The sequence below is a fragment of the Cynocephalus volans genome, chromosome 12, assembly GCF_027409185.1.
Source record: "Cynocephalus volans isolate mCynVol1 chromosome 12, mCynVol1.pri, whole genome shotgun sequence".
Lineage (NCBI taxonomy): Eukaryota > Metazoa > Chordata > Mammalia > Dermoptera > Cynocephalidae > Cynocephalus > Cynocephalus volans.
Window position 1 is genome coordinate 30,217,302 of NC_084471.1, and position 22,019 is coordinate 30,239,320.

General features: G+C 41.5%; 1 protein-coding gene across 1 annotated transcript in view; it reads right to left on the reverse strand.

Moving 5' to 3' along the window:
- Positions 1-22,019, reverse strand: part of PLEKHG7 (pleckstrin homology and RhoGEF domain containing G7) — a 48,612-nt gene that overhangs the window by 16,731 nt on the left and 9,862 nt on the right. Inside the window, exons 3-9 of the mRNA XM_063115644.1 lie at positions 16,847-16,974; positions 14,731-14,771; positions 10,391-10,486; positions 9,502-9,645; positions 6,295-6,390; positions 5,595-5,696; positions 2,383-2,496 (exon numbers count right to left, since the gene is read on the reverse strand). Of these exons, the coding sequence (XP_062971714.1) occupies positions 2,383-2,496; positions 5,595-5,696; positions 6,295-6,390; positions 9,502-9,645; positions 10,391-10,486; positions 14,731-14,771; positions 16,847-16,974 (721 nt within the window). The remainder of the gene's footprint in view (positions 1-2,382; positions 2,497-5,594; positions 5,697-6,294; positions 6,391-9,501; positions 9,646-10,390; positions 10,487-14,730; positions 14,772-16,846; positions 16,975-22,019) is intronic.

Genomic DNA, 22,019 nt, shown 5'->3' on the forward strand with positions numbered 1-22,019 from the left:
GTTGCTATTAGGAGGGGCTCTTCTCTTACCTCCCACTCACACCAAACTCATCCTGAGTTCAGCTATAGAGGGATGGATGCAAACTGAAAGTTTGTTTCCCTCCAAATCCATATGATAAAATCCTAACCCTCAGTGGAACGGTATTAGGAGGTGGAGACTTTGGGAGGTGTTAGGTCACGAGGGTGAAGCCTCACAAATGGTATTAGTGTCTTTAATAAAGAGACTCCAGAGAGCTCTCTTACTCTCTTTCTGCCATGTGAGGGTACAACGAGAAAACAGTCTGTAACCCAGAAGAGGGCCCTCACCAGCCCCCAACCATGCTGGCACCCTGATCTCAGACTTCCAGCCTCTAGAACTGTGAGAAATACATTTCTGTTGCTTATAAGTCACCCCATCTGTGGTACTTTTTATAGCAGCCCGAATCGACTGACAAGGATCCTGCCCTTACACTCTTTCTTGCTGCAGGCTAGCCCCCCTTTTCTACCTTTCATTCTCAGTCCAGGCCCAGGTTGACCCCTTTGCCTCATGACCCAGACCCTTCAGGGTCAACCCCAGAAGGGCCAGGCACACTCCAAGAGGGTTCCTCTGCTTCCCCAAAGATGTCTTTATGCCCAAATGTCAGCTCTTGCATTTTGGAGATCTGGGTACAATTGGCTCAAATCCCCACTAATCCAATGGCCCACGGAAGTCTGAAGTCCTCCCCTCGATATTCACAAACTTACAGAGACTGAGATTCTAAGGGCTTCCTTTGGCTCCTGGACTTCTGTTTTCATACACACTGTTTCTTCCCTGAGTAGCATGGACCAATCATGGGCCCTTGGTTGGCTTCCTCTGTTAGTTTTCACTGTAAACCCACTTATGCCAAATGTTTTGTGAGTGTGCATATCTATTTTACTGAAGATTTTGGGTTGTGGAGAGGGGTCAAATACACAGCCCACAATCCACTACTACTTTGCTCACTCTATTCTCTTCTTTGGAAAGGCAGAGCTCTTTCTCTTCTTCTCCCCTCCACTTTCTCCCCTTTTATGTCCTAGCCTCCTGATTAGCAATTTGCCCTTGTCCAAAGCTTGACCATGTTTTTGGGTGGGGGGTACCTGGTACAGCATTATGCTTTATAAAAGCATCATGTGCCTCATGTGTTATCACAACAGCATTGTATTTCTGCTCCCTTTCCCTGGATATTTTCGGATGCTATGTATATTTTATATATTAGTGTAAACCACCCTTCTATGTCACGATTGATATGGGAATTTCCACAGTTATTTGAAAATGGTGGCTGGACCTTGTTAAATTAATCTCTCCCTTAGCTTGAAAGAGAGAGAAATGGACCTGGATTCTCCCCAATTTGGGGACCTAGCTAAGAGAATAATCCATCAGGGTCCATGGAAAATGCTTGCAACATGATTATTTATGCATCTGGAAATCTAATTAGCTTTCAGTTTTCAGTTCGAGTAGCAAAGAAAACATTTAAAGGTTGAAGCTGCAAAATAGGGCCGAGTCTCTTCCCTAAGACCATTTCTCTTGTCTCATCCACACCACACCCAGGCTTCCTGGCACAATGAGGCCATGGCAAAGGCTCACTGATTCACAGCAGAGTCATTGGGAACCATGGAAGCTTTTCCTCCCAAGCCTTTGAGGTATGCTTTGGCAGGGGCTGCTTGCAGCTGCAGGGAAGAGCTGGTTTTCTGGAAAGGCTTGGGTCATTTTCTCTGCATCATACAAAAGGGCTCTGGCATGCTATCAAAAAAGTACAGTTCAGACTAAAGAAATGTCAAAGGAGGGGTCAGAGGAGCTAGGGAAGTCAAGGAAAATTGGTTCCAGGTTTACTTATCTGCAAATGCTGAAGGACTTCAGCAAGGATTCCTTGTTCTAATGCTTTGAGACCCAGAGCCACCATGTTGCCCAAATGCAGGGCAACATTTACATTGTGGTCTATGATCTAATCTAGGGGGCACCATCCATATAAAATACAATGTAAATGGTGCTCCAAGTTTTTGTGCAACAGGACCTTGCTGTGGCCAAATCCCATCAGAGCCAAACTTCTAGTCACAAACAAAGCTTAGGTTCTTATTCTAATTTTATCCTTACAATGTACCAATTTCTACCACAAACAAACCAATGAACCAATAAAACATTTTTAAGCCCCAGCCAACATTTCAGGAGGGATGTTAGATAATGTAATGTTTCCAGATGTGCACCATTTAACATTCCTACGTGTGAGTGGATGATGATGTATTTATGAGGAAAGCAGACTTGTAGTTAAAATTTATTGTTGATCATTTATTTTTCTTCTTTCCCAGTTAATTTGGGTATAATTCCCATTATGTTTTATACCCAAAGAGTCTCAGGAGAACTATAAAAGAAAAGAAAATGGTACTTTACTTTTAAATAAATTCCAAAGTCATCTCTCTGCCTCAGGCTCTCGAGATAGAAGACAGCGGCTGAATAATTCAGGCAGTAGGTCTGGTGGCTCTGACAGAGGCTCCCTCGGAAATACTGCAAGAGGGAAAGAGCACGAGGAGAATGAACAGAAGTTAAAGGCGCACTGAGCCACTTTTGTCATTAACTAAAACAGAAAATAAATGGAGGGGCCGCCATGATCAAACAGGTACTGCGACTGTGTGATATAAACATGTAATCTCCACAATAAACATTCTTGTAGAAAAATATGGAATTCCCCTAAGAAACAGTTCTCTACTCAATAGTCTTTGTCCCCCTATACTTAAAGAAAATTCTTTTAAGAGTGTCTTGACTTAATTCACCCTTTTCTTCTGTTTATGCTTCGGGGAGCCCCACACCCCCTGCATGGTACCTGATAACAAATGCTGCCTTTCATTTTGGTGACCATGTCGGGGGATGTCCAGTTTGTCATGGTAGTAAGTGATTGAAAACGACATTTATCTTTTCATTTAATATTCCTCCAAAATATCCATACATTTAAGGAAGGAGATAAAAAAAATAATAATTTAATTCTGCTAGTTTCTAGAAATGTAGAAATTTGGGACAACTCTACCAAGTTTTTACTGTAGTTTCTACTGTATTTAGTAGCATGTGTTTTGTTTCTTACCCAATCTAATGTTTACCTTTCCTGTTTCTTCATTATTCTGATTGAATGTCTTAAACTCGCTATAATGACTACATTATAAGTCACCTCAAATTCATTTTAGAATAAGGGAAATTTCAATTTTTATATATACATTCATATATATAATGGTCGAACTGAGCACACCGCACGATATGCCATCATCTCCGTGAAGTTATTCTCTTCTCTTCAACAATACTTCTGACTCCTGATTTCAGGCACTGTCTTCAGGATTCCACATTGTCTGCCATGTTGCTAAGCCTGTGTGCCCATTGATAGACTTACTGATTAACATTATGAGTCATGGGTCACATTAAGGAATTTCCAATAGTATCACAATGTGGTAGCATCAGATAAGAAAGACACACTTGCTGGTAAGGTTGCAACTACAGTGAGTGGAGAAAGCAGACCCAGGCTAAAAAGCCAATATATAAAATGGCAGTAATAAAGCCAGAGATAACAAAAACCTAGAAAAATATTTTGTTGTAGGACCTCAGAGGACAAAACACTATGGGGAGCAATGTCAAGTTTTGGCTTCAGCAAGAAGTACTTTGAAAGAAGATGATGTGTATTTATTTTTTAGGGGGGAGGGTGTTGGTAGCTGTGCAGCAAAGAGAACTTGAAGATAAAAAGAAGGTATTCTCATGGTGCACTGAGATGCTTGAGAAACGCCATAACTGGGAAGTTGTTATGAAGTCCACATTGAGTTAATAATGGTCAGTCTTAGAAATCCAGTTCCCACATGCTGTCAGCTGTGTGAGATTAGCCAAATTATTGAAACTCTCCAAGCCTCAGTGCACATCTCAATGACTTCCTCAGATGGCTCACATGTGAATAACAAGATGTCCCAATCTTCCTGCTGGTGAGTTTCTTGTGAGACTCTGTTGTAGACAGACTGTTTACTGTTCATTTATTTCTCCTTCCTGGGGAGGATTATATGTACCCACTCTACTGAAGGTAAGCTTGGCCATGTGACTTTTCTTTGGCCAATGAAATGTGAACAGACATGCCATATGTTGCTTCAGACACAAATTTGAAGAGCCAGTGAGTGCTTTGCCAGTCTCTTATGCCTTTGCCATGGCAGGTGGTGACATTCCTGAAGGTGACTGCTCCATCAGCATGGGGCCCAGAATCAGGACAACAACACAGTGGAAGCAGAGCATAAGTGAGGTGGGAACAAAACCACTCAGATTCAGGGGTCATTTGTTATGTGGCACAGCTGAATCTAATCTGACTGATGTAGAAACTTTTAAACTTAGGAAACATTTTTATAACTCATCCTTGTGTGTCTACAACGTCACATGGAGCATGCAAATGTGGGTTTATTATAGATCTTTAGTGAAGAGTCTATTAATATCCCATCTTTTAGTAGGCTCTAAGTGCACTTAGTGTTTTGATGAGAAGCTATTTCCCAGACTATTTTCTAAAAAACTAAATTAAAAAATTTAATTGACTTAAGGAATTGAGAATCCTGAGATTTTAGCTAATTCCCCAAACTTTATATTCTTTCTCTTGTTTTCTCTTATTTAAATTTGTTTTCAAAGTTTACTGAAGGATCTCCCTACTTTATGCCTAATTTCCTGCTGATTTTTGCCCTGTTCAAACTCCTCCTTCTTCATATCTCACCTCAAGCATCATCTCCCCAGGAAGCATTTCCTACCCATGACTACCCCACTATCTACCCCAACCTAAGTTTCTTTTATTGGATGCTCATATTGTCTATGTTCCTTGTCCCCACCCCCCAGCATTTATCTCGTTTATTATGTAATTATTAGTATCATTATTGGATTACTTCCCCTGATAGACTGAAACTTCCTGAAGAGCAGGGGCCTTGTCTAATTTTGCACATTATTGTGTACAGGGAAAGCCCTACACAGAGCACTTAGCAAGTGCTCAATCAGTCTCACTTTACATGTTGCTTTTTTTTAATGGAGTGTAAGGATTCAAAACCTGCTAAATGAGACTTCGATAAGTACTGGATGATAAAGCTCAAATTAAAAAAAATAGTGGAGGTGAAGATGGTTCAAATGTTTCCTCAAGAAATAAAGAGCTTTTATCAAACCAGGGCTATAGATTTTTCTCTTTTCTCCTCGTTTCACACACAGGAATATTATCAAGGGTGTTGATGGATTCGAAGGTTTATTTTGTTCCTTTCTGAGAGGCTGGTGCTTTTGTTAGAAGAACAACTGAACTGTGTAATTAGCATACACTAAACGATTGCCATGAATATTGCTTTAAATTGAAGTCATTTAAAAAGCAGACTAGGAAATGACTTTTCCATGCATGCAGATTTTTGTGTTAATAAAACCCACACAGGAGATGTGGCAATGGGCAAAAAGAATCTCAAGTTATTTTTGAAAATGTTGATTGGCAGAGAAAGAGATGATTCCTTTGTGGGAGAGTGGTGGTAGAACTTTCCCAAGAATGAAAAAGATCAAGTAGGTATAAACAACTGTCCTGGGAGGTGGGTGAGTTTATTGCATGAAGCTGAGACGTCCCAGAAGGATTTTACCTTTGTGAGCACGGAAATAAAATCCATTGATGGCGAAGTCTCAGGAGCATCTACATAACCCTTGATGATGCCAAAAAGACTGTTGCTGAAACCGAGGCTTGTCTAGGGCCAGAGAGAAAGAAAACAAGAGTAGGCACACACCTGGGATAAGGAACAAAACAATTTGTTGAACTTCGAATATCATTCTTACAGATGTTTCCCATTTCCAATTTATCTCTTAGCAAAATTCAAAGGTTAATTTTTCCCCATGCTCCGATATATATTTTCTTGTCAATTTTTGTTATAAATAAATTCTTGTTGCTCTTTCTTTTCCCTTCCTTTCAAGAGGAAAGATATTATTGATTTATTAAATATGTCAGAAAAGGACATTCATTTGAAAACAAACACTTGTGAAGATGATAGAGATCTTGGGAATACAGAATATGTCTACTTTCTTAAACAGCCACAGAAAAATGAAAAATTAAGGTCAACTGGTATCTACAATCTATAGGAAAGATTTCAGTAGATGTTTAGACTTCTTTCTTATTAACCAGAACTCCTCATCATAAGATTGTGTGGGGATGCAATCTGGAATAAATTATATTTTATATTCCATATTTCAATATGGAATGTAAGTCATAGACATAGACCAAGCATGAATTTTCATGATCCTCTGATGAATTTTAAACACAGCTACTGGCATTTTCCTATTTCAGCTCACCTGAGTTAACTCCTCCAGGTTTGCAAAAAGTCTCCATAAATCCACATCCAGGAGATATTCATGCGTCTGTAGATATTTTAGTGTATTCATAAAGATCTTTAAAAAAAAATGCAGATTACTTTCTGTTTTTGTTTTTTTTTAAATTTTGAAACATGCCCTTTGCAAGAACATTAAACACAAACCTACTGGGTATAACTTTACAAAACAAGGAAGAAATCAGTATTCTCAAGGTTTAAGTATTTTACTCAGTAGAAATGATGACATTTAAGCTTTATAGAACATACTGGAAATGTGCTCTTCAGTATGAAGTTGTTGTTGCCTATGTGAGCCCTAACAACATTCCTGTTGAACATAATCTGTCCAAATGGGCTTTCTCTGCTTTTTGGTGCCAAAGAAATCCTGAAGGCTCTCTTCTTGCCAACAGCACTAACTTGAGAACAAAACAACGTTCGTGCTGTGCTGTCATATATTTCTTCCTCTGCAAAAGACCCAAATGCCCTTCACTTTCAGGGAATTAAAAAGAGAGAATTAATGAGCCAATATCTGATAACTGGTAAAATGTTTTGATTTGGGTAAAGGTGTTAAGTACTAATGAATACCTCAGGGGAGTCTTCCTATTATTTTTATTTGATGTGATGATTTCATATGACGGGGAACTACATAGCAAGTCAGGAAAGCACAACTGAGATCCTCACTTACAGATTATCTGCCTTTCCTTTTAAAAACAGAAAAGAGATGAATTTATTGAAATAGGAATACTTTGTATATATAACATGGGAAGCATTCAAAATGATAAAGGGACCAATTATTTCAAGAATTTTAGATGTGAAAAGACTGGGCTTTAGATGGCTAACCTTCTCCAATTCCCATTCCTGTATTATTTAATTAGTGCAGAGTGGTTATTGAACTTGGGTCAGAATTACCTGGAGGCCTTGTTAAACTGGAGCTAGCTGGGCTCCACCCCCAGAGTTTCTGATTCAACAGTTCTGTGATGAGGTCTGAGAATGTGCATTTCTAACAAGTCCCCAAGTGATCCCGATGCCCCTGGTCTAGAGGGCACATGTTGAAAATCACTAAATGAGAGCTTCCCAAATACATATAGTATTGTTTGCCTGGTTATCTGTCAATATCCAAGCATTTAAAACAGATAATTGTAAGAAACAGAACTCATTACTAGATATAAATTGGGACAATTTAGAAGAAATATTCTTTCTGCCATAAGATACTTTGCTTTGCAAAAATTTTTATCATTAAAAAAAAAAAATACCGAGTCCTCTAGTATATTTATTTTACTATATTAGTTACAAATTTTCAATTCATAAGCAACTTTGGGAAACTCATACTCCTTGTATAAAGAGAGGCACATATATACTTTAAATACACTGGGGTATTTGAAAATAAACTCACATTGGGCTTTTCTTAAACACAAAGTGCTAATTTGCAAAGCTTGGGCAGCTTACAGTGGGATAGAAAGTTCTGTGCTGTTCATTAGGGCAAGGGAGGTGGTATGTTTGGGGGTAGTGCTCTGCTGTGGACATTTGCTGGTTACCACCCAGCTTCAGGGCTCCCTGTGCCTGACAGAGCCTGGTTTTCACCTCAGTGTCTAGTTTTCCCCATGCTGCGCATGTACCATGTGGCAAGCTGACTCTACTGCCTGGGGTGGGCCTTGATTGCCTTCAGCCAATGCTGAGTTCTCTGTCTCTTTCTCTTCCTCTCTCTCCATGGGCTCAAGGACAGAAACCATTTTATGACTACAAGAGGAACCAGCCACAGGATGAGGCTAATGCCATGAAAGCAGAGATGAGAGATGGAAAGAAATTCTGTCCTTGGTTTTGACCTCCATTGATTAAACCAAACTTGAATTCTCTCCCACCTCCGTACTTTACAGTTAGTTACATGAGCCAATAAAATCCTGTAGTATTTAAGCTAGATTTCCGTTACTTGCTCTTGAAAGCATCCTAACCGATATGATCTCTAAGTCTCAATTTTCTCATAAAGAATCTTTGTAGTTTAAATTTTGCCGAGTATTTAATGATGTGACTGACACTAAATCTTACTTACAGAAAATAATTAACATTTGTATAACACTTGATAGATTCCAAAGAAAGCAAATTAGATCATCACAATGATCTTATGAGATAGCCAGAGATGGTATTATCATTCCCCTCTTATACCTTAGGACAGGGATTGTTAAACCATAGCCTAGGCGCTAAATCTGGCCTGCCACCTGTTTTCGTAAGTAATGTTTTATTGTGACACAGCCATGACATTCCTTTACATATTGTCTATGACTGCTTTTGCACTGCAATGGCAGAGTTTAGTAGTTGCAAAGAAGACAATATAGCTTGCAAAGCCTAAAATATTTACTATCTGGACCTTTACAGAAACCATTTGGCATCTCCTGGTTTAGGATATGGAGTACTAGACTTTCCTAAGGTCACATGGCAAGTCAGAGGCAGATCTGGGGCTTGAACTCAGTCTCCTAACACAGTGATTTTTAGCTGTGTAAGATAGTTACCAGGATTCAAAAGTGCTATGGGCGGAGTCCACCTTGGAGCCATGTGGCTCCATCCTCCCTGTGGGCTTGGAAGGAAGTTGCTCCTTTACCCCCCACGCCCTGCAGTTCTTCTATAAGGAATTCTCTGCCCTGAGCCTTACCAGATCAGAGTTACAGCAATGTTCAAGCTCAGGGGTGCCATGTACATAGAAGACCTCAGGAGGCTATCCAACTGCACTGTATTACATGTGGACAGTAACCATGGGAATCTGCAACTGTGGACCTGCAGCTGATAAAAGCATTCACCTGGCACTGTTCAGGAGGAAGCAAGAGCTCCAAATGAGGAAGCTGACCAAATATAAAATGGACTGCCTTGAGGGAGGGTGTGAGCCCCCTGACTCTAGGAGTGTGTAAACACAAGTGAGAATAAGGCAGAAGAGATCCAGACATGACACGAGAAGCTGGACTACTTTACTTAGAAGTCTCATGCAATCCTGAGAATAATTTTGAGAAAAGAATGTTCTTTTGAGAAAAGGATGAAGAGATAACCAGTAGTAAATAAACAAAAATAGTAAGTAGAATTTTCTTTAAGATCTCCTAAAAGGGAAAGAAAACCCCCCTTTCTTTTTTTAGTATAGAAGAGGAAAACAAGTCCCCAAAGCCCCAAGTTAATATTTTCCATCTATTACACAAATTAAACCCAGCATTACCATCTTAAGAACTAATAAATGATCCAAGAAATAAGTGCATTCACTGGCGAAAAGTTCCCACACGGCCTCTTGCTGCTTTCTCCAGTCTAATTGGTCGGTGGGAAGTTTTTGATGTTTTTCCATGACTTCATTCCAGGTCTTATCCTGTACGTGGGGAGGAAAGAGAGAATAAAATGTTTCCACCTCAGTGGGTTGACCTGTCCATGCTTTGCTTTAGCCTGCAGTACTGCAGGAATAAGCAGTCACTGAAATCATGGTGTTCCTCCAACAGTGGCTTCTCAAGCTGCCCAAACCACAGCTTCTCTCCGTGTGGCTCTGGGATGCCAGTTTCTCCCAGTGCAAAGCATGGGATGAACAATGCATGTTATTTTTAGTGTAAAATGAAAAGAAATTCAAATTGCTATTGTTTTGAATTATGCTTGAGAATTTAATAAGTACTTTTGAGTTTATTGCAAAAAAGCCTTCAAGTACCCAAACCCAGAACTGGGAAATCTGATTCCAGGTTCAACTGGCAAAGCTTATTAAAATTAACTATTGAAGAATCATGAACTCATATTGTAGAGCTTAAAAAGACCTTTAGAGACGGTTTTATCCAAGACAAATATAAAAATGGAGGCCCAGAGAGGAGAATAGTAGCAAGAACTATGTTAACATTTCTACAGGCTATGTGATCTACACAGTGTTCTCATATTCATGACTTTAAGATAAAATGTCTTTCCCCAGGTTTCGGTGTCTTAGAGCAGACCAGGCCCTGGATCCCCCCTGCCCCTTGCTATTATTATGAACTAGGCAATAATGTGACAATTTAAAATAATGATCAAAAAGAAAAGAAAAGAAAAAGCCACGCCACACAGTACACAAGCCACACAGTAAACAATTTGTGAGATACCTTAAGGCTGTAGAACTCGTAGCCCCTGAAATCTGTAATCTTCATGGAGGAGAGGCAGTTTTCCAGATCAGATATGTGCTTGTGTTTGTCTTTGCCCTGCTTAAAGATTGTTAGAAACAGGATTTTCAAACATGAATTCTTTAATGAAACAACTTCAGTAGCTTTAGCATCTTTTGCTCATTCTCTAAAATTCGTGACAACAGAACACATACTTTGTCCTTAACCACTAACAATTCCAAAACCATTTCTGAGCCATAGTCTGACTCACAGGACCACAGAATGTTGGACTTGGAGGACAGAGGCCCATGAGAATGTCTGGTCCAAACCTCTCATTTTACTAATGAAAAAAAATCTAAGCACGGAGTAGGCCTATAGCAAATAGGTGGACAAGTTTGATTCCACCCTGTGGGGTAACATGACATCCTTCACAGCTTTAACTTTTCCAAACTCTGGACCACAGGACTTTAGCATCAGAAGATGCCTTGGATGTATTAGCTCAACCTCTCATTTAGCAGATGACTAGCTAAAGCCCAGAGTGTTAAAGGAACTTGCCCAACACAGTAATTCCCTGCTAAGGAGTACCAGAACATGTCAGAAATTTTAGTTTCCTCATAATGAACCCTCCCAATTATTTTTGTTATAATCCTTATTCATAATACATTTGTTTTAAAAATCTGATTACAAAGATAATTAATATGATTATTGCAGAAAGCTTGAGAAACAAAAACACAATGAAAAATCCAATAATCCCCACCCTCAGATAACCATTGAAAACATTTTTCTGATCATAGTCATAATTAATTTTTAAATGGTGTTATATTTACACATCCTTTTGTAACTTTTTAAACTTAATATATTGTGGACTTTTTGATATATTCAGTATTCTATTACAACATAATGAATTGCCCACTTAGAGGGTTCATTTTACCAACCAAACCAGGAAGACGCTATAAAATAATAGTATGTAAGGCTTTCTAACGTCAAATTGGCTGCATTTCAAATGAATGTTTATCACAAATAATTTTTCAACTTGTTCTATCGCCTCAGGGCACATGATGCTGGCATAGATCTGAACCGTGTTGTGGTGGAAGTTAATCAACTTTATGTTAATGAGCAAGAGAAGGCACAGGTTATCTGCTGTTGTGGGTAGGGGGCTCCCTGTGTGTCTGGAGGGAGGTCCTATAATATTTGAGAATATAGTAAAGGGCTGTGGCTGGCTTCTCTGGTAGGGTTAGACATGTTAGCCTCCATAGTAGCAAAGGGATCTTGGAGCCAGTTGGGGACCTCCTACAGCAAATGGGACATATGCCTCTTGGTGATGTCTGAAACCATAGTGACTGCATGTTTTGTAAATAAAAAAAACCAGCAGCTGGTTGGAAAAGAAAGAAGCAGAGACAACGGAAGCAGGGTTGGAGTTGTGGGAAAGTTGGTGCCAGCCCCATATTTTGAAGGGCACTCACTGTGGTTTTCCATGGGTTTGACCCACCTCCTGGCTGAACAGCTAGGTGGATATTCCAGTGAGAGGGGAGAGACAGTTCTCTCCGGTGGTCACATGAACTCTTCAGAGTAACAGACCCATTTAGAGCTTCATTGCTTCTGCTATGGTGGCATTGGTTAGGAGAGGCAATGAGAAGCATTTGAAGGGGATTGGAGAGAATCTGGCGGATGAAGAAAACTGAGAAGCCACGGTTAATTCTGGGGTCTCCAACTTAGTAATAAGACGTAGGTGGAATGGAAATTTGCAGCAGGCACTGGTGACATGCAACTGGATTGAAATTGAAGATTGACTAAATGTGTACATTTTAGAGTGGATGACAAAGAGATGGCATTGAATTGGTGAGAGTGGACAGAGTCTTTGAGATCTCTGATGAGAGAAAGAAGGGAGGAGCATCCAGGTCTGCTTACGGGGACCCCTCACTTGGAGGAGCAGTGCAAGGTGGAGCTAGAACAGACCCAGGGCCAGACTGGGACTGCTGGAGACAAATCCCTGCTCTGCTGCTTATGAGCTGTGTGATCTCAGGCAGACTGCTCAACTTCTCTCCACTCCTTTCCCCATTTGCAAGACAGGGGTGATAATGTTATCTACCTTGTTGGATTGTTGTGACAATTTATGAATTCACATAACACAAACTATGACAAACATAAACAAGGACACATGTAAACAGAAACAGTGCCTGGTGATGTGGTAAACATTATATATGTGTTAGCTCTTAGTACTAATATTGTTATTGATGGGTGAGAAGAAAGGAAGGAGGGAAGGAAGAAAGGGAAGAAAAGGAAACGTCTGTAATAGATTGGGAAAATACAACTTAGGAGTGTTGGTTATATTGACGTGGATTGTCATTTACATGGATATGAATTACTTGATAAATAAGGCTAAGAGGTTGAAGGAGGAAGATGTGCTGATGGTAAGGGGACCAGATACTTGGTCCGTGTGAAAGTGAGGCTGCAAGAAATGAATGAGAACTGCTGAGAACATCTGCTAAAAACATTTTGTCATTCCTCTAATCATTTTTTCTTTGCGGATCTTCGCCTCTGCTCTCTCCCCCACCCAACGTAGTGCAAACCATTTAGCACATTCTCTCAAGTTACATGTTTGTCTGACCTTTTCACTTGTGAACTGATAATGAACATCGTAACGTCTTAGATTTCTAGCCCGGTACTTGGCACATACAATTCCTGACACACGCATGTGGAGCAACTTGCTTCTTTGTGGGGAAAAGAATGGATTGATCCCAACAGCTTGCAGGAGCCCTTCCCTAGCTAAGTCCTTCTCTCTGAAAGCACGTTTTATCTTCCAGGCAGCCCTTGGAGCTCCCCTGCCCTGGAGGAGCCCTCAGGAGGGCTGGAGAAGGGAGAGGCCCCTTCTCCTGGGACCTCAGACCTGCTTGGTGACTGGCCCTGCCTCCATTTATGTGAGGAAGGAGCTTAGGAGAGGCTGCACTGTGGGTCTTGTCTCAGACCTGCCAGGGTAGCAGCCTGTGAATGACTGACTGAGGAGCAACAGCCCTGGTGACAATGGCATCACAATCTTACTGGCAATTTATGACTTGCAGCTTGCAATGTTTAGCACATGTTCTATATGAAAATTTTCTTTTTGAGAGGGCAGCCTTATGACACCAAAGTTGCGGTTCAGATACCCGTAATGGCCAGCGCCAAAAAAAGAAGAAAAAAATTTTTTTTCTTCTTGGAAAAAATAATGTGAAATGCAATCATACATTTGGCTATGAGAACAAGTAGTTATCCAAACCCTAATTAAAAATACTACTATTAGTAATATGGCCAATGTTGAGGGAGTGTTAACGAGTGTCCAGCTCTGGGGTAAGCCCCACATGTATATGACTTACTCATCACAGTACCCTGTGAGGCTGGCACTATTATCTTCCACCTCTTACAGGGAAAGACCTGAAGCTCGGGGAGGCTAATGCACTTGGCCAAGGTCAAGGAGCAGTGAGTGAAGCAGCTGGGATTGGAACCTCAGAGGGCTTTCTACTTAGCTACTGGACTTAAAAAATATCAAGGTGTGTGTGTCCATAGAACCACTGCAGATGTCAGCAACTGATGATAAACTGATTGGAGAGGCCATGTGGTAGACTTTTAACCAAGAGAGGCGCAGTAGCTGCCCACACTGCTGCTGGCTGCAGTGTGTAGGTACTGCAACCTGTACTGCAGGGAGACCACAAAATCATCCCCTTCCCTTCATCCAGAAAACAGGAGTGACGAGTCAGGTTGTGACCGTGAACTCCCTCCCTCTACCCACCGCATGCCCGGAGAGGCTTGACTGTGGCCACCCTTGTCCTAGGCAATGAAGACTCAGGGGCTGCTGATTTAGATTTATAACTCTTCAATAATTGACGGAACCAAAAATGAATTAAAAACCCTCTGGGACGAATCCAACTGGCTTTCCCAGAAATAGAAGAGTATTTGTGGAGTCTGTTTCTGTAAAATCTCATTAATTTTTCAATGATCCCAATATGCACAGCACTGACTGCAAACTGGGGCATACACTTGTGCAAGTTTCTTTCATCGAGTGAGCTGTTTCCTAAGCCATATCAAGTTACAATTTTACTGTTGTAAAGCATCACTATATTAGGATTGCTTTGTGGTTTTTTTGCAGTACTCATTAACCATTGGCAATTAGTGCTGCTTCTCTGCACAAAATGGCACCATTTGGCATGTTTTGTAGCCAATTCTAAGGATGTGATGACATCATTTACATTTCATGTGCCATCTGCCTTTATGTAAAGATGAAGCAGAATGAAGAGGGGCTTCAGCCATTTCTAGCTGTCTTAGCTACAGGAGGCTTCATTAAAACAGAAATGACAATATGTAACACTCACCGCTCCTCTCTTGGAGAAAGGCCATCTTGGCTTTTTGGATTCTGGTGGGCGAAATGAAAGCAAATATATTATTACTTCGGGTAACTAGTGACAGATCATTGAGTGCTTTACAAAAATTACTTTTTGAAAATAAGCTAAACAGAAGCTTTAATTCTCCTTCTCTTGAGAATGCACAAAATGAATATTTATATTTTTGCAGATGAGTGAATGACACAATGTTGCAACCTAAATGTTGGTGTTCTTTGCTGCCTTAAGGTGATATTGTCCTGTTTCTTTATAAGAGTATTGTTTAGCCTCCTTTTCCCCATCACTTGGGAAGAAATCCATTAACTGTAATAAAGATGTTGAGTAATTCATTTAAGACAGAGAATCTTAGAACCTTGGGGCTGAAAGGACTAGCCCTTCATTTTTATACCGGTCTACCATAAACCATCCCATTACGTGCAACTTCAATAGTCTGACCAAACTTGGGATTGGAGACTGAATCAACCCAATAATCTCCAGTTGTGGTTAAATGAATGCTCCTGAAATAGGGAACACATGTCACCAATCATTATGCTGGTACTTGTTGCTCTTGGTTACCATCCACACAGTCCTTGGGAGTTGCTTTGAGTTGAGAAGGAACATGTCACTCATTCTTTAGATGATGAGGAAATAAAGAGATTAGATTCCGGCCCCTTGATTTTTATTGATGCTGTTTGCATCCATTTGTAATGCTACCCAGAAAAGGATGGGCATCATCTCTTAGGTGTAGGTGGGATGTTCTGACCACTCAGTATACAAAGTAGATGTCTCACAGGTCTATCTCTCTTTCTATTAGAATCACCAGAAGTCTGTATGATCCTTCAGTCAGACAGAAGCAATCACCTGAGCAGCACTTACTGCAAAGGATGTATTTTAGGCACCTTTCTCACGGGAACCTTGGAAGGCACCTGCCGACCAACTGTCCTCTCACTCATTCTGACCACCTTCCTGATCTTCATAAAGGGATGATTAGGTAGAATCTCCCTTAGGGATAGATCAGCTTTACCACACGTAGCTCTCAAATGCCTGGTAGTAAGTTATTATGTCCAATTTGAACTGCAAACATTGGGGTCCCTGGACCTAGGCAAATTTCTCTCCTCTGCTTTACTAACTTGGAGATAATTTTGGGGCCTTGGGAAAGCTTTGTAAGACTACAGTGGGTGACTCAGCAGGCTGGTGGCAGGGCACCGGATTGGCAGTCAGGAGCCTGGATTCCATTCCTGTGACACAAACCAGCTGACACCACGACTGGGTCACTTCTTTCTGGGTCTCACTTTGCACATATGCAGATGAGGAACGAGTGTGGTAGTTTTCAAACTGTTTTGTCAGGTGTTCAAGGCTTCTGGGGATGCCTGGAGGTGAGTCTTTGGGACTCACCCCAGTTCAAGCATTGCGACTTCACCTGGATCTGTTTGATACATTGCATTTCCAAGTTAGGAGTGTTTTCTAAAAAGTGCTCTGCTAACAATAAAACCAGTTTAAAAACTGTCAACATGGATAAACTTTAAGTCTCCTTTTAGCTCTCAAATGTACCTATTTGCAGAATCATAAGGAAATCACGATTGCTCTTTTCTTTCACAGCTGAAATGAGATGCAGAATATTTACCCCACGGCTGCCTTAGTCTGTCAGACACTAATCTGCCACCGACACGTCTGCCCCACGTGGTACCACCCTAGTTGGAAGATACCAGTGTGAGGCTGAAGACCAGGAGTGAAGTGGGAGATAAGCCTTAAAGCAATGGTGGGGAAGGTGCCCACCAGCCTGGAAAGGGCACTCTGATCTGAGATGGTCACCATCACTGTGCACCTGTCCCAGGTCCTAGACTGGGATAAATTATTTGACAAGAGGATGATTTGAGGGAAGACCCATGCCTCACCCATTTCTGCCCATGGAATGTCCAGTACCAAGACTGGTATTCAGGTGGTTCCAGTAATTCACAGCTGGTGCCTATTCTAAATGGTAAGACTTTGGTTCTAACTGGTGAGTGCATATGTTCTAGTAGTTATGAAATATTTTGAAAATCCCACCCTGCTTCTGATAATATCCTTCCTATAGCAGGCATGTCATGAAAGTATGCTGAATGAACGGGACCTGGATTCAGCAGCAGGAGTGGATGGCACAGGTAATCGGCAGCTCCATCAGACACCAGAAGGTCCCCGGGGAACACGTCAAGTCCAGGTAAGTTCAGCACCACTGAACTCCGTCTGTGCTCATAGAATCTGTGCTCAAGAGATGAAAGGAGCAAGCTTAGAGCCAGGCACAGGCAGGTTCATTGTGACCTCTGTTCATGCAGAAGTGGCTGCTAGCTGCCTGATGCTTGCTCTCTTAGGAAGGGCTTGGAGGCCACCCTAGGCCCCAGGCACAGGAGGGCTGGGATGACACACATACCACAAATTTTCTTGCCACCTGTTTGAGCCTTATTAACCTTTTATAATCTTGACTAATCCAAAGCAGAAGAGCTCACCTAGAAATGTCAGCACAAATGCACCCTACCTGTCCTGACTCAGAAGGGTACTCGGAGAAAGACCTCAAACACAGAGGTCCTTGCAAATTATGTGCACTGCCTTGGAGGTGAGCAGCATGCATGGCGGTGGCCACTGGCACCCCTAGTGATCCCAGGCTGGTTGTTTAAAGTCAGCACTTTTATTTTTCCCAGAGAAGAATGAGAAATAGTATTGGGAAAGCTTAGCAAATAGGACTATCTACTTTCTACCCTGTTTCATGAAACTTCTTGTCTGTTGGATGCTGTTGGGAAAATAGAATGGTTTGGTCAGGGCCCTCACCTCGGGTCCAGTTGGGTGTGGTTTTAGTACATCCTTTGTAAGCAAAGTGTGTGTGTGTGTGTGTGTGTGTGTAGTTAGTGTGCATGTGCGCCAATGTATCTTTTTAGTTTTATTGCTGTTCTCGTGTTCTTCAGAAAGAGAGAGAGAGAGAGGAGTTTTAGTGAAGCAGGTGGGCGGGCGTCTGCCTTGGGTGTCCACCCTGAGCAGCCATGCTTTCCTACATATGGCTCCAAGGATCTTTTGGCCGATTACCCAGCTCATAGACCTGCATGTAGGGGGACTGGTGACCCAGCCTGGTGTGTGAAGGGTCTGGGGACCCAGCCTGGCACGTGAAGGGTTTGTGACCCAGTCTGTGAATAGGCTTGAGGGGTCTGTGAGCTCCAGACCCAGCCTTAGCTAGGCGATTGGCCCAGTTGGTACAGGATTACCGCAGGTAAAAGAGCCTGACAACTAGCGTGGTCGTGTAGCTAGACAATCGGTGTCACAAAAAGAATTAAAAGCTAGACAATTGGCGCTCTGAGCAGGATTCCAGACATTAGCCCTAGCCTGAGTGCCACAGATGCTCACAAAATAAATCGTTGATGTTTCAGACCCAGTGGGGAGCAGCTCCAAAGCCACTGGGCATTTTCTCAGTGACCTCTAAGGAGCTAAAGCAGTAAGGGGTCTGTCATGCTGGGAACCTGCCTGATAACACTGAATTGTAGGGATTCATGTAGCTTCCCACCAGAGCTGTTCCAATATTCCTTTGGTCTATTCTAAAGGATGGGAGATGCAGTTTCTTCTATTTATTGACCAATGTAATCTCTAAATTCTTTTTTTTTTTCTTTAAACCAACAAATAGTCATGAGCATATAGGTTACTTTATTAAGAGAGAAATTTTGTCTTGACCTAGCAGCAAAAGCATAGCTATGGAATTGCCTGGAAAATAGAGCCCAGGTTTGTCACACCCTTTTGAATATTATGATTTTTTCTGTTGCCATGCAGTGCCCTCACCCCCAAAGTGGCCATGCTTGGGGCCCCCAAAGTCTCCTTAGCCCAGTCCTTCTTCTGCTCCTTCCTATCCCAACAACTACCTACTGCTCAAGTCCTACCAGGCTTTGTAGCCAAGTCTGGCTCTGACCTTCCACTTGAGTGACGTTCTTTCTGCCTGCACTTTAGTCTCTTGCCTCTCAATTGTGCATTCTGGGATCTCGTGCCCTCTTTCTTGTCAATATGTCTGGTGTTGGGGTCCTGGTCATGCCCTGTCAGCTCATCATGCTGCTGCCTACATCTCAAACCCTGCAGAATTTATTATAAAAACCCATCCCTGAGTCCCACTCCTGAGACTCTGACTTGGCAGCTCTAAGGTGGGCCCCGGCGTCTGTAGTTTCACCCAGCTGCCTAGATACTACCTAGACTTGGAGAACAACTAATTTTGAGGTTATAAGTACCTTGATATAGGCCTTTTTTACTTTTATATTTTAAGGATTATTTCCAATTTTCAGCCTTTGGCTAAAACGTTTTCCAGATCATTTTACTTATGAATTGTAGAGCAGGTTAGTTAGAAAATCCTAATTAGTAAATAACCTATGTCCCATGAGTTTCTACTGAATATATGAAATAGGGATGCCTCAGACTCTGCAGACAGATGCTGTAGGCATAAAAGCAAGCAAACCTTCAGTTATAAAAGGCTGCTTCCTCCAATAAATCTTCCCTGATACTCAAAGAAGTAATTCTTCATGTCTGTGCCTCCCTCTGTGTCCCCACTAGATCAGTCCCTCAGCATCTTCCACCTGTATTAATGCAGTCACCTCTTAACTTGTTTCTTGACCTTTCCTGGTTTCATCCCCCACACAGTCACCAAATGTGAGTCATCCAAAAGTTAAGTCTGACCTCGTTCCTCCCTGACTTACCATGCTTCAGTGCCTCTTCATCTTGTGCCAGATAAACACAGTTTTGAAGCATACACACAAGCCTTCCATGATCTGGCCCATTTACCTTCCTGCTATTCCTTACTTTGCAATTCATTATCTGGACACAGGGAATGGATGGTAATTCCCCATGTACAATAGGGTTTCACCTCTCAGTGCCGTAGCCGGGAATGCTTTGCCCCCTGCCTGCCCTCCCCAAGCCTAACTCCTACTCACCGCATGAGTCTCAGGCCCATGGATTATCTGAGTATTAAGCAGCAGAGAAGGATAATACATAAGTAAAATTGGGCTCAGCTTTATTCAATTATCTATATTCCCTGGGGATCTGTCATCTGTTTCACCTGCCCTTATATATGTTATGTAATCTGGTATCATGAGTTTGGTGGTTTCCTAAGATTCTATAAACTATTTTACATTCCCTGGAGACCTCAGAGAACATAGAACTACTAGTAGAGTAGAGGAATTTGTCTTCCCCGGTACCCTCTAGGCTGGCTTATAGTGTTTCTCTTCCCTGCTTCAGTAATTCTCTGGTGTGGTGATTGAAATGTGGGGTCAAATTTCCTGGATTTTAATCTTAGCTGTGTGACTTTGCTTGAAAAAATTAAGTAACCTCTCTGGACCTCACTTCGCCATTTGTGAAATGTAGGCAATAGTAATATTGTGTAAGGATGGACTAAGTTAATATAAAGCACCTAGATCAGTGTTTGGAATTTAGTGAGCAGCCCATAAATGCAATTATGTCAATTATTTAATGTATTATAACATGATGTTCTATTTATGTGTCTGTTTATTCTGCTTAGACTGCCAGCTTCCCAAGTACAAGAAACATGTCTTATCACTTATGTTGGTAGGTGCTAATTTAGAATTTAATTCATTGTTACTGCTAAACATGAATGAATGAAATAATCTTCTGATGTCCTCCCTCATGGGAATTGTGTTACTTTCTAAGGTCATTTTGTAGATTCATGTCTTATTTCCCCTATTACCCTAAGCTCCTAGTTCCTGGTGTAAATCCCTCTACTTAGTGAGGGCTCAGTAAACACTTGTTAAGTAAATGGAACAATAACCAAACCCTCACACACTTAGAGTGATCACTGTCATTTCCCGACATGAACTCCTGCAGAATGTGTCCTCCAGTAACAGCTAGCTGCCTAGCTGCATACTGTTCTTTAAACATACTCTGTCCTTCACACCTTCACACCTTGGCTCAGGTAGTCTCCATCTGCCTGTCTCTTTCCACCTTGTCTCCATGCCAAACTGGTATTCATCTCTAAATTTCAACATAGACATTTTTTCTCTAGAAGTCTTTTCTAATCTACTCAGGGAGGGTCAATTCTCTCACTCTCCTCCTCCCTTCCCTACCCTCTTGTCTCTTTATAATGATTTCATTGAAGGCTCATGCTGGGTCTTGTATATAACAGAATCTAATCACTTAGCATAGACTCTGACATAGAGCAGGTATTCAAATAGGCTTGTTGAATAGACATGTTCATTTATAGAATAAAATACTGACATCCTCCAATGAATTCGTTTTTTTCATTCTGAATCATAAATGAATAATTATATGCATATGTAAAAGGAAAATGCAATTTGAGTCCTCACCCCCTCTGCTTCCCCTGTCCCATTGAAGCTGGTTCCATTACCCCTATCCATTTCTCCCTTGTCCTGGGTAGCTTCTGACACAGGGCATCCATTTGGGGGCACATAGGTCAGGTACGGAGTTGAATTTGCACATACGGAGCACAGGGAAGACAACTGACTTGCACAAGGCTTGAGCCATTATCTTGGCTTTTTGCCCTGGTGTTCAAATCCCAGTGGTACTCATCTGGAGAGGTGGGCCTGCCCCTGGAAGGGAATAACAGAATCTCTGCGGACATAAAATTCTTTTGTTCATCAAAAGAGAGCATGGACCACAGGTGTAACCAGCAGAGATACATGAAAGCAATAAGAAAGAACATCTGCACCCAGTAGCATGAAGTGACATGAACTGGTACAGAAAATGTGCCCTTGTGTCATCCATACCTGGCAGTGGACTGGATTTCTGGCCACTATTAAAAGGACCGTGGTCTGTGTCAGCTGGGGTTGCTCAGGTTGTTGAATTAATGATATTAATGCAAATAGTTGTAATGAGTTCAGAATGACTTTGAACTTAGGACTTGTAGTAGGGAGGGTGTGTGTGAGTGGTTCCAAACTGTTACCTTGATTTGGCTGTTCTAAATATTAGGGTTGCTTCATATAAAAAATGGCATAAATGCAGGATCATTGTCTCCAGTTCTAGATTGATTAGACATTGAAAGCATCAGTGTAATGAACTTAGAATTCTTATCCCCATCTTCCAAACAGAATGGTGTCTGCATGGAGTAGGGGTGTCCCATGTGAAAAGGACAGAGAAGAGTAGTTTTAGATATCTGATTTCCTCATAGAGAGGTTAAGCTAAGAAATGAACTAATAATAAATGCAAAATTTTGGGGGTGTGGCTGGCAACCCATTGCTGCTGTGTAAATACAGTATAAGTTCATGCTGCCCTTCATTTGTAAAAAACACAACTAAACAAATATCCTTAAGAAATGC